Raw genomic sequence first — 12073 nt, 5'->3', positions numbered from 1 at the left:
ACAGAGATGGTAGAGTGAAGACAGAGATGGTAGAGTGAGGACAGAGATGGTAGAGTAAGGACAGAGCTGGTAGAGTGAGGACAGAGCTGGTAGAGTGAGGACAGAGCTGGTAGAGTGAGGACAGAGCTGGTAGAGTGAGGACAGAGATGGTAGAGTAAGGACAGAGCTGGTAGAGTAAGGACAGAGATGGTGGAGTAAGGACAGAGATGGTGGAGTAAGGACAGAGACGGTGGAGTAAGGACAGAGACGGTGGAGTAAGGACAGAGACGGTGGAGTAAGGACAGAGACGGTGGAGTAAGGACAGAGACGGTGGAGTAAGGACAGAGACGGTGGAGTAAGGACAGAGATGGTGGAGTAAGGACAGAGATGGTGGAGTAAGGACAGAGATGGTGGAGTAAGGACAGAGATGGTGGAGTAAGGACAGAGATGGTGGAGTAAGGACAGAGATGGTGGAGTAAGGACAGAGATGGTGGAGTAAGGACAGAGACGGTGGAGTAAGGACAGAGATGGCAGAGTAAGGACAGAGATGGTAGAGTAAGGACAGAGATGGCAGAGTGAAGACAGAGATGGCAGAGTGAAGACAGAGATGGAAGAGTAAGGACAGAGACGGTGGAGAAGGAGAAAAGATGGAAGAGTGGACAAGAAAGAAGGATGACAGACAGATGGGAACTAGTGAGAGGAGAGTGATTCTGACATGTCCCACCAGACCAGGTATAAAGAGATCAGAGATGGTGGAGAGTGATTCTCCAGTCAGAGATATTAAACTATTAAGACAAAGGAAGAAAGGACAGAGGCCTTTTCTTAATTGGATTGCTCAACTCCTCTTTCCTCAAAGGTAATGAAGGAGAGGTGGTGAGGAGAGGGAACGTAGATGAAAATGTGCTTGTTCTGAAATGAGACTCCTTCTCCACTCAGGCCAATGACATTTATAAATGTGTGAAAGGATCACATTAAGTTAGTTGTGCAAGTCATTTTCTAGATTAATAATAAGAAACATATTGTTTAAAAAAAAAAGGTGCATATTGTTCTCCTTTGACAAAACAAAAGCTGATTCAAAACGGGGTGTGGCAGATTTCAAAACTCTTCCGCGAAGGACTCAGGTAGGATACACATCACTATAGTCAATGAAAGGACGGAGGAGAGGCGGTGGAGGACGGACTTTTTCCCAAATGAGAAAAGGCCAGATAGAGGGAAGAAACAAAAGAGATGGAAGACTGGGATCAGGGACAGACTGACCTGTCCCATCAGAGTAGGTATCCCCAGGGCTCTGTCTATCTCCTCCAGGCCATCAAAGTCCTTTAACACGGTGTAGAGCTGGGACAGGAGAGCCCCCTCATCACTACCACCCCCGTCACCAGGACCACCAGGCCCCTGACTCTGACCACTGGGCCCCGGAACCCCACACAACACCTCCTGCTGCTGCTGCTGCTGGGAGGCATACAGAGACCTGGGGAGAGGAGGGGAGATGAGGGGAGAGAAGGGGAGAGGAGGGGAGATGAGGGGAGAGGGAGGGAGGAGAGGAGGGGAGAGGGAGGGAGGAGAGGGGAGAGGAGGGAGGAGAGAGTTGTCACAAAGTGCTATACAGTAACTCAGCCAAGACCCCAAAGAACAGACAAAGCAGCAGCACAGTGGCCAGGAAAAACCCCTGAAGGAAAACAGTAACATGGAACTCAAAACAACTTCCTGAAAAACCCCTGAAGGAAAACAGTAACATGGAACTCAAAACTACTTCCTGAAAAACCCCTGAAGGAAAACAGTAACATGGAACTCAAAACAACTTCCTGAAAAACCCCTGAAGGAAAACAGTAACATGGAACTCAAAACTACTTCCTGAAAAACCCCTGAAGGAATACAGTAACATGGAACTCAAAACAACTTCCTGAAAAACCCCTGAAGGAATACAGTAACACGGAACTCAAAACTACTTCCTGAAAAACTCCTGAAGGAATACAGTAACACGGAACTCAAAACTACTTCCTGAAAAACCCCTGAAGGAAAACAGTAACATGGAACTCAAAACTACTTCCTGAAAACCCCCTGAAGGAATACAGTAACATGGAACTCAAAACTACTTCCTGAAAAACCCCTGAAGGAAAACAGTAACATGGAACTCAAAACTACTTCCTGAAAAACCCCTGAAGGAATACAGTAACACGGAACTCAAAACTACTTCCTGAAAAACCCCTGAAGGAATACAGTAACATGGAACTCAAAACTACTTCCTGAAAAACCACTAAAGGAATACAGTAACATGGAACTCAAAACTACTTCCTGAAACGGATTCGTATGTGTTTTACTCCCTATATAAAGCAGTGTATGGACGGCTGTGTACCTGTTCTGATTGAAGGGGGTTTGCTCGATAGGCATCACGCTGTCTGGCCACGGAGCCGTCTGATTGGGTGGAGCCTGTTGCTGGGAGAACTGGTGGGGCCCCATACCCATGTCTGTTAAAGAGAGATTCAAAGGAACATAACTTAAAACAACCATATGTCCATACCAGGCTGAGTTACTAGAGAGATGATGATTGGTTAGAGACAGAAGTGTGTCAGCGTGTTATACCAGTGATTGGCCACCAGGTGGGAGCCTTGTCCCCCTCAACGCTCTCCTAACTTTACATTTACATTTTAGTCATACATTTTCATACTTAAAAAAATAATAAATATTCGTACTGGTCAGTCATGGGAATCGAACCCACAACCCTGGCGCTGCAAGCACCATGGTCTACCCACTGAGCTACACAGGACTGTTGTGACCAATAGATAAGAGGACAAAACATCCATGTACGTAGAACCACAATAATTGGCCCGATTTCAAAGGATTGGGTTTCTTACGAGCCAAGGAGGAAGTGGCTAAAACCCACCAATAGAAACTAGGTATAGAATGAGATATTGTAGAGCAGTCCAGGTATAGAACTACTAGATATTCACTCTCTCACCGCTGGCCATCATCTGAGACTGCAGCATCTGTCTGGGTCCAGGGCCGGGCTGACTGTTGGGTCTCATAGGGCCTCCGGGGCTTGGCCCCATACGGCCGAGCGTCGTCCCCTGCTGACCTGGGACCCCTGGAGGACGGACCGATGCTGACCCGCTCTGACCTGGGCCCCCAGGACCCCAACTCCCCTCCTGCTGCATTCCCTGCCGAGGACCATCCAACTGACCTAGAGAGAGAAGAGAGAGAGACAGAGACAGAGACAGAGACAGAGACAGAGAGAGAGACAGAGAGAGACAGAGAGAGAGAGAGAGAGAGAGAGAGAGAGACAGAGAGAGACAGAGAGAGAGAGAGAGACAGAGAGAGACAGAGAGAGACAGAGACAGAGACAGAGACAGAGAGAGAGAGAGAGAGAGAGAGACAGACAGACAGACAGACAGACAGACAGACAGACAGACAGACAGACAGACAGACAGACAGACAGAGAGACCAATGTGATATCTGTATCTACTCATTAATATCACAGGCAGGGAGTGGCAGTGCTTTACATTGTGAGTGTGTGTGAGTGTGTGTGTGGGTGGGTGGGTGGGGGGTGATAGAGGGGGAATGTACTTTCCTGTGAGCGCCACTAAGCAGAGAACCATTCTACAGCATGGGGGTCAAGGCATCACCAAATCAATCTATTCTACCTTATCTATCAAATTGATCTGTCCAACATTATCCCATTCTGATACAGAATTCTCCAACGAGACATCTCTGATCCAGACTTTAGACCAAAAGAGTATAGCGGTGAACTGTACATCTCAGAGACTGGGGGCCAGTCTCTATTCCCTATGTAGTGTGCACTAGCTGACACGAGCCCTCCAAAAGTAGTGTACTAAATAGGGAATAGGGTGCAAATTTGGTACACACACACACACCCAGATTCTTAACCTCTCCACTAGGATCCACCCACCTGAGAGGTTGGCCTGGTTAGACATCATGGCGGTGTGGTTTGCCAGAATTCCTTGCTGCTGTTGTAGGAGCGTGTAGGGGCTGAGGGTTCCCACAGGTGGATACTGGCCCTGGGGGACCCCTGACACGTTCATGTCCAGGGATACACTCCTCACAGGGAGGCCCCTAGCTGGCCCCTGGCCCTCCGGCCCTCTGGCACCACCATAGTCTGGAGAGAGAGGACGGGGTTGAGATGTGTTGGTGTGGCTAAACACATACTGGAGAGGAGGTGTCATTTAGATTTTATGAGAAGTGGTGTATACGTCTGTGTGTGTTAATGTTTGTGTGTATGTAAGTGAATGTGTGTGTGTGTGTGTGTGTGTGTGTGTGTGTGTGTGTGTGTGTGTGTGTGTGTGTGTGTGTGTGTGTGTATGAGCCACTCACTGCCTGGCCCCATGCCTCTCTGCTGCTGCTGTGTTGCCATGGCGTTGGCAGGGCTGGTTTCCTGGGTGATGTGCAGTATGTCGTTGATGATGGTCTGTTTGTCCAGGGAGGAAGGCAGAGAGACGGGCCGTGGCTCACCGAACAGCTGGGGCTGGGCACACTGCAGCTCATCTAGGATATCATCCAGCTCTGACGACTAGAGGAGAGAGACACACACACACACGCGCACGCGCACACACACACACACACACACGCACACGCACACACACACACACACACACACGCTAGTGTTTAATACCAGTGACGGGTATGGTGAGACTTCCTGACCCAGCTCTTTCCCGTTTCCTGAGACAAGTAATAGCAGGTCACGTCGACCAATAAAATGTTACGATGCACCCACGCAAAAAAAATACTAAATATGCGAATAGCTGCATGAAACAAACATTTTTTCAACACTCTGACATTCATTCAAACACCAGACATCACAACGCTAGCAGGCAGCCTACCCATATGTAGACGACTCAGTGTAAAGTTCCCAAATAGAAAAACATCACTTACTTGTGTGACTTCTATAAACTGACTACACGTAACCCTCTCGACGCTGAAGGCTATTTCCATCTCACATTCATACAGATAGACTGTAGCTACTTACTGTTAACAAAATGGCTGGTTCGTCGTGTCCATAAACGCGCTTGACGAAATAGACATTTGTGAACCGTTTCAGGAAATATGGCGTTTGTCACACGTCACTACTTCACAGGAGACGCATTCGAACTAAATCTTTTGGAGGGGTCAAAAATGCCTTCTGGAACATGTGAACTTTCAGGTGCATTAATACCAAACTTGTATGCCGTCTGTAAATACGAATAAAACTGTTAAATTACGAGCCTAGTTGGTTTAGCCACGGACAAAGACAGGAAGCTTCCCGCGAGCCATGATTGGTTGAGATAATGAGTGGGCTGGACATGCCGAGAGATGAGTTCTGATTGGTCTGCCATGTAGCAAGCTTCTGTCTATAACGTGAGCCGCTCAGTATGAGTAGATAATCCTTGCTACCGCGGCTTTTTTTTGTTGAAAGTTATCACGTCAGCCACGGAGAACTGTCAAAGTGTTGCTACTGCTCTCATCAACAACGATGCCCCGGAGTTTAGCGGGCACTATCGACAAAGATCAGTGAGGAAAAAGTGATGGACTACTTTCTGCACACGATCAGTGTGAACTGGAGTGACTTGACAAACAAGCTGTATAGCTAGCTAACGCTAACATAGCTGTATAGCTAGCTAACGCTAACATAGCTGTATAGCTAGCTAACGCTAACATAGCTGTATAGCTAGCTAACGCTAACATAGCTGTATAGCTAGCTAACGCTAACATAGCTGTATAGCTAGCTAACGCTAACATAGCTGTATAGCTAGCTAACGCTAACAATCCAAACGGAAAAGACACGCTGCCGTGAAGCGTTGACCCATGAATACGGGTTGGGAGTAGCTACATATTCTGATATTATACATTTCTAATTTTATACATTTCTAATTTGATCAGAACGTCGTTTTCATTGCAAGTTAAAGCATAACTGTTAGCTAGCTAGTGAACGTTAGCTTGCTGGCTCACTAGCTAACATTATGTGTATGACCGTGTTGTAAACTCTACCGCTTAGACCTTCTGTATCCTGTGTATGTGACAAATAAACTTAGATTTTATTTGATATAGTGTGTGTTTACCAGAGATGGTAAGGTGAAAAACAACATGGCCAAGGACAAGTCAAAGTGTATTTTTCCCTGGAGTTTTTCCTTACCACTTTTAGTCTTGAAATCTTTGGTTGTTTACTACACTACCGTACTCACTCTGTTTAGCACATGGCCTCACGTGTGAATTCTTAATGAGATGGGTGGGGCTAAGACTTAAGAGGGTGTGAACGATGCTGAATGGGTGGAGACAAAGAAGAGATCCCCAGTAGATGTAGCAAAACATTCAAGGTCCATTTTCTCAAAAGTGACATTACAAGTTGATGAACTTTCAAAGCAAAATTACTTTCCCATTGTTCCTCAACTGCAGTGTAGGATCTACCATTTTGTAGCTCTGAGTCTCTACTTTTGCTACATAAGACCGAATAGAGCTGGTCAGTCACATTTACAACAACATTGCTCCATTACAATAACAAAAGCTGGTGCATGGGCTTGACTAGTCAGATTGGCTGGATTTGATCTACCATGGTGCTGAATCTCCACTACGGCCCACGGTGCTGAATCTCCACTACGGCCCACGGTGCTGAATCGCCACTACGGTCCACGGTGCTGAATCTCCACTACAGCCCACGGTGCTGAATCTCCACTACGGCCCACGGTGCTGAATCGCCACTACGGTCCACGGTGCTGAATCTCCACTACAGCCCACGGTGCTGAATCTCCACTACGGCCCACGGTGCTGAATCTCCACTACAGCCCACGGTGCTGAATCTCCACTACGGCCCACGGTGCTGAATCGCCACTACGGTCCACGGTGCTGAATCTCCACTACGGCCCACGGTGCTTAATCTCCACTACGGTCCACGGTGCTGAATCTCCACTACGGTCCACGGTGCTGAATCTCCACTACGGTCCACGGTGCTGAATCTCCACTACGGTCCACGGTGCTGAATCTCCACTACGGTCCACGGTGCTGAATCTCCACTACGGCCCACGGTGCTGAATCTCCACTACGGCCCACGGTGCTGAATCTCCACTACGGCCCACGGTGCTGAATCTCCACTACGGTCCACGGTGCTGCATTTCCACTACGGTCCACGGTGCTGAATCTCCACTACGGTCCACGGTGCTGAATCTCCACTACGGCCCACGGTGCTGCATTTCCACTACGGTCCACGGTGCTGAATCTCCACTACAGTCCACGGTCCTGAAGCTCCACTACGGTCCACGGTGCTGAAGCTCCACTACGGTCCACGGTCCTGAAGCTCCACTACTAGGCCGATTTGCTTGTATGTTTGTTTAATGGAGAATCTGATACTCTCCCTGTGATAAAGTCACTGCAATAAGCCGGTTATCATAACATCTGCTATTACCATTAGCATCTACACACTACATGACCAAAAGTATGTGGACACCTGCTCGTCGAACATCTCCTTCCAAAATCGTGGGCATTAATATGGAGTTGGTCCCCCCCTTTGCTGCTATAAAAGCCTCCACTCTTCAGCCACAAGAGCATTAGTGAGGTCAGGCACTAATGTTGGGCGATTAGGCCTGGCTCGCAGTCGGTGTTCGATGAGATTGAGATCAGGGCTCTGTGCAGGCCAGTCAATTACTTCCACACCGATCTCGATAAACCATTTCAGTATGGACCTCGCTTTGTGCACTGGGGCATTGTCATGCAGAAACAGGGAAGGGCCTTCCCCAAACTGTTGCCACAAAGTTTGAAGCACAGAATCTTCTAGGATGTCACTGTATGCTGTAGCATTAAGATTTCCCTTCACGGCCTCCCACTGCAGTGCTAGAGGCATCACTACAGACCAGGGTTTGATCCCAGGCTGTGATGCAGCCGGCCGCGACTGGGAGACCCATAAGGTGGCGCAAAATTGGCCCAGTGTCGTCCGGGTTAAGGGAGGATTTGGCCGGCAGGGATGTCCTTGACCCATCGTGCTCTAGCGACTCCTTGTGGCGGGCCGGGCGCATTCACGTTGACTTCGGTCGCCAACTGTACAGTCTTTTCTCTGACAAAATTGGTGCAGGTGGCTTCCGGGTTAAGCGAGCAGTGTGTCAAGAAGCAGTGCGGCTTGGCAGGGTCGTGTTTCGGAGGACGCATGGCTCTCAACCTTCACCTCTCCAGTAAGGCCATTTAAAAAAACATATAGGCAAGTCAGTTAAGAACAAATTCTTATTTGTTCTTAACTGAACAACTGCCTTGATCAGGGGCAGAACGACAGATTTACCTTGTTGATTTTATTTATTTTTATTTCACCTTTATTTAACCAGGTAGGCTAGTTGAGAACAAGTTCTCATTTGCAACTGCGACCTGCTCAAAGATAAAGCCTTGTCTGCTCAGGGATTCGATTCAGCAACCTTTCGGTTACTGGCCCAACACGCTAACCACTAGGCTGCCATTCTACTGCCGATGTTTGTCTATGGAGATTGCATGGCTGTGTGAGCGATTTTATACATCTGTCAGCAACACGTCTGGCTGAAATAACCAAATTCACTATTTTCTACATTGTAGAATAATAGTGAAGACACCAAAATTATAAAATAACACATATGGAATCATGTAATAACCAAAAAAGTGTTAAACCTTTTCTCAATATAGGGTGTGCTGTTTCAACATTAGCATTTATCGTCTCCAAATTAAAATGCCTCATACTCAATTCTTGCTCGTACAATATGCATATTATAGTTATTATTGGATAGAAAACACTCTCTAGTTTCTATAGCCGTTTGAATTATGTCTCTGAGTGAAACAGAACTCATTCTACAGCACTTTTCCTGATATGGAGTGAGATTTCAGACATTTTGGCCTCTGGTCCCAGGTCAGTTTTAAAGTCCCTGTAAATCCTATGAGGATACAAACACTGCCCATGCCTTCCTCTAGATGTCAGTAAGAGGTGACAATTTGAATGGAGTCGATTGCGCAATCAGGGCCAGTATAAAACAGAAAAGACCGGATGTACCGTTCTTTTCCTGCTGCGCCTCACGCAAGATGGACGTCGGACTCTCTCTCTTTCCAAGCGTTGGTTTAGCCACTTATATATCGCCGGTCATGTTTTTCCTCGTTATAGGTGTTAAAAACATCATAAGGTAGTTAATTTTAACCGTTTTATAGCAATTTATATCCGTTTAGTGCGATTTTGAGGCATTGCTTTGTGATGCACATTGAAGCACCGGGCACGTTTCGGGGTCCCGGTCGAACGTTAGTGGGCATTTCGACGGACAAGAGGACAGCTTTCGACCAAAAGAAGATTAGACCCAAGAAAGGATACATTGCCCAAGATACTGATGGAAGAACAGCTCACAGTAAGAACTATTTATGATGATAAATCGTTGTTCTGTCGAAATTTGTTATACGCATATTCCGCCATTTTTTTTGGTATAGCTTCGCTTGGCGAACCCTGTATTGCACAGTAAGGATATTTTTAGAAATGTAATTCAGCGATTGCATTAAGAACTAATTTGTCTTTCGATTGCTGTCCACCCTATATTTTTTAGTCAAGTTTACGATTAGTTATTCATTACGCCAGATCACTGTCCAAAATGGAGCCCGACATTTTCAGGCTAGTTTTGCTAGTATTGTCATGTTATAACCACGTTTTTTTGTGGCTAAATATGCACATTTTCGAACAAACTCTATATGTATGTTGTAATATGATGTTACAGGGGTGTCATCGGAAGAATTCTGAGAAGGTTAGTGAAAAATTAATACATTTTGGCGATGATTACGTTATCTCTCTCTTTGGCTTGTATCAATGCTCGGGTAACGTTTGCACATGTGGTATGCTAATATAACGATTTATTGTGTTTTCGCTGTAAAACACTTAGAACATCTGAAATATTGTCTGAATTCACAAGATCTGTGTCTTTCCAATGCTATGCTTTGTCTATTTTTAAGAAATGTTTTATGATGAGTAAATTGGTAATACACGTTGCTCTCTGTATTTATTCTAGTCGAGTTGTGATGGTGGGTGCAATTGTAAACTATGATTTCTACCTGAAATATGCACATTTTTCTAACAAAAACTATCCTATACAATAAATATGTTATCAGACTGTCATCTGATGAGGTTTTTTCTTGGTTAGTGGCTATCAATATCTTTATTTGGCCGAATTGGTGATAGCTACTGGTGGAGAGAAAAAATGGTGGACAAAGAAAATGGTGTCTTTTGCTAACGTGGTTAGCTAATAGATTTACATATTGTGTCTTCCCTGTAAAACATTTTAAAAATCAGAAATGATTGCTGGATTCACAAGAAGTGGATCTTTCATCTGGTATCTTGGACTTGTGATTGAATGATATTTAGATGCTACTATTTACTTGTGACGCTATGCTAGCTATGCTATTCAGCTTTTTTACTGGTGGGGGGTGCTCCCGGATCCGGGTTTCTGAGGCGGTAGAAGTTAACAAATCAAAATATATTTTGTATTTGAGATTCTTCAAATAGCCACCCTTTGCCTTGATGACAGCTTTGCACACTCTTGGCATTCTCTCAACCAGCTTCATGAGGTAGTCACCTGGAATGCATTTCAATTAACAGGTGTGCCTTCTTAAAAGTTAATTTGTGGAATCTTTTTCCTTCTTAAAGCGTTTGAGCCTATGTGTTGTGACAAGGTAGGGGGGTATACAGAAGACAGCCCTATTTGGTAAAAGACCAAGTCCATATTATGGCAAGAACATGGTCGAATTGCTGCAAAGAAACCACTACTAAAGGAAACCAATAATAAGAAGACACTTGCTTGGGCCAAGAAACACAAGCATTGGACATTAGACCGGTCAGAATTTGTCCATTGGTCTTGAGTCCAAATTGGAGATTTTTGGTTCCAACTGCCGTGTCTTTGTGAGACGCGGTATGGGTGAATGGATGATCTCCGCTTGTGTATTTCCCACCGTAAAGCATGGAGGAGGAGGTGTTATGGTGTGGGGGTGCTTTGCTGGTGACACTGTCGGTGAGTTATTTAGAATTCAAGGCACACTTAACCAGCATGGCTACCACACCATTCTGCAGTGATACGCCATCCCATCTGGTTTGGGCTTAGTGGGACTATCATTTGTTCTTCACCAGGACAATGACCCAACACACCTCCAGGCTGTGTAAGGGCTATTCAACCAAGAAGGAGAGTGATGGAGTGCTGCATCAGATAACCTGGCCTCCCCAATCCCCCGACCTCAACCAAATTGAGATGGTTTAGGATAAATCGGACCACAGAGTGAAGGAAAAGCAGCCAACAAGGGCTCAGCATATGTGGGAACTCCTTCAAGACTTTTGGAAAAGCATTCCAGGTGAAGCTGGTTGAGCGAATGCAAAGAGTGTCCAAAGCTATTTTAAGAATTTGGTTACTACATGATTCCATATGTGTGATTTCATGGTGTTGATGTCTTCACTATTATTCTACAATGTAGAAAATTCGTTAAAAATAAGAAAAACCCTTGAATGAGTAGGTCAATCAATCAAGTTTATTTTTATTTTTATTTTTTTGAGTAGGTGTTCTAAAACGTTTGACCGGTAGTGTATTTATCCAGCTACTGGCCACTATTACTCCTGTTACATGTATATATTACCATTAGTATCTATCTATTTATCCTGTTACTGGTCACTATTACTCCTGTTTCTATGTATATATTACCATTAGTATATACGTATTTATATATTCCTGATACTAGTTACACTTCAGCCCTGTTCACAATATATATATATTATAGTCCCCACAAGTATAGTTACACAAACACACACACACACACACACACACACACACACACACACACACACCCTTTCTTCCTCCAGCATGGAGATATTATATCCATATTATTATATTATGATGTATTATGATTATGATATGGGAGACAGGATGGTATTCATAAAAAAAATAATTATAGGACATTTCTGTCTCTCGGCCAAGCTGGCACAGGACCAATAGAAACACAGCTATGAGAATACTGTGGGAGTGTGTGTGTGTGTGTGTTTATATTCACGCTAAAACGTTTCGATGCTATCAACAACGGATAATATCAGAGCAGAAATGGGAAGTCTGGACTTGTTGTTGGACCAACTGTAATACTGCTGGTTAAGTTTGTC

General features: G+C 45.2%; 1 protein-coding gene across 4 annotated transcripts in view; it reads right to left on the bottom strand.

Moving 5' to 3' along the window:
• Positions 1–12073, bottom strand: part of LOC139531480 (nuclear receptor coactivator 2-like) — a 192283-nt gene that overhangs the window by 30205 nt on the left and 150005 nt on the right. For all 4 annotated transcript variants that reach the window (XM_071327957.1, XM_071327959.1, XM_071327960.1 and 1 more), the window contains 5 exons: positions 4306–4501; positions 3884–4090; positions 2936–3157; positions 2333–2444; positions 1237–1447 (listed from right to left, as the gene is read on the bottom strand). In XM_071327957.1, coding sequence (XP_071184058.1) covers positions 1237–1447; positions 2333–2444; positions 2936–3157; positions 3884–4090; positions 4306–4501 — 948 coding nt within the window. The remainder of the gene's footprint in view (positions 1–1236; positions 1448–2332; positions 2445–2935; positions 3158–3883; positions 4091–4305; positions 4502–12073) is intronic.

This window comes from Salvelinus alpinus, chromosome 10, assembly GCF_045679555.1.
Source record: "Salvelinus alpinus chromosome 10, SLU_Salpinus.1, whole genome shotgun sequence".
NCBI classification, from domain to species: Eukaryota; Metazoa; Chordata; class Actinopteri; order Salmoniformes; family Salmonidae; genus Salvelinus; species Salvelinus alpinus.
The sequence above is the reverse complement of the archived record's forward strand: the minus strand, read 5'-3'. Positions and strand labels throughout refer to the sequence as shown.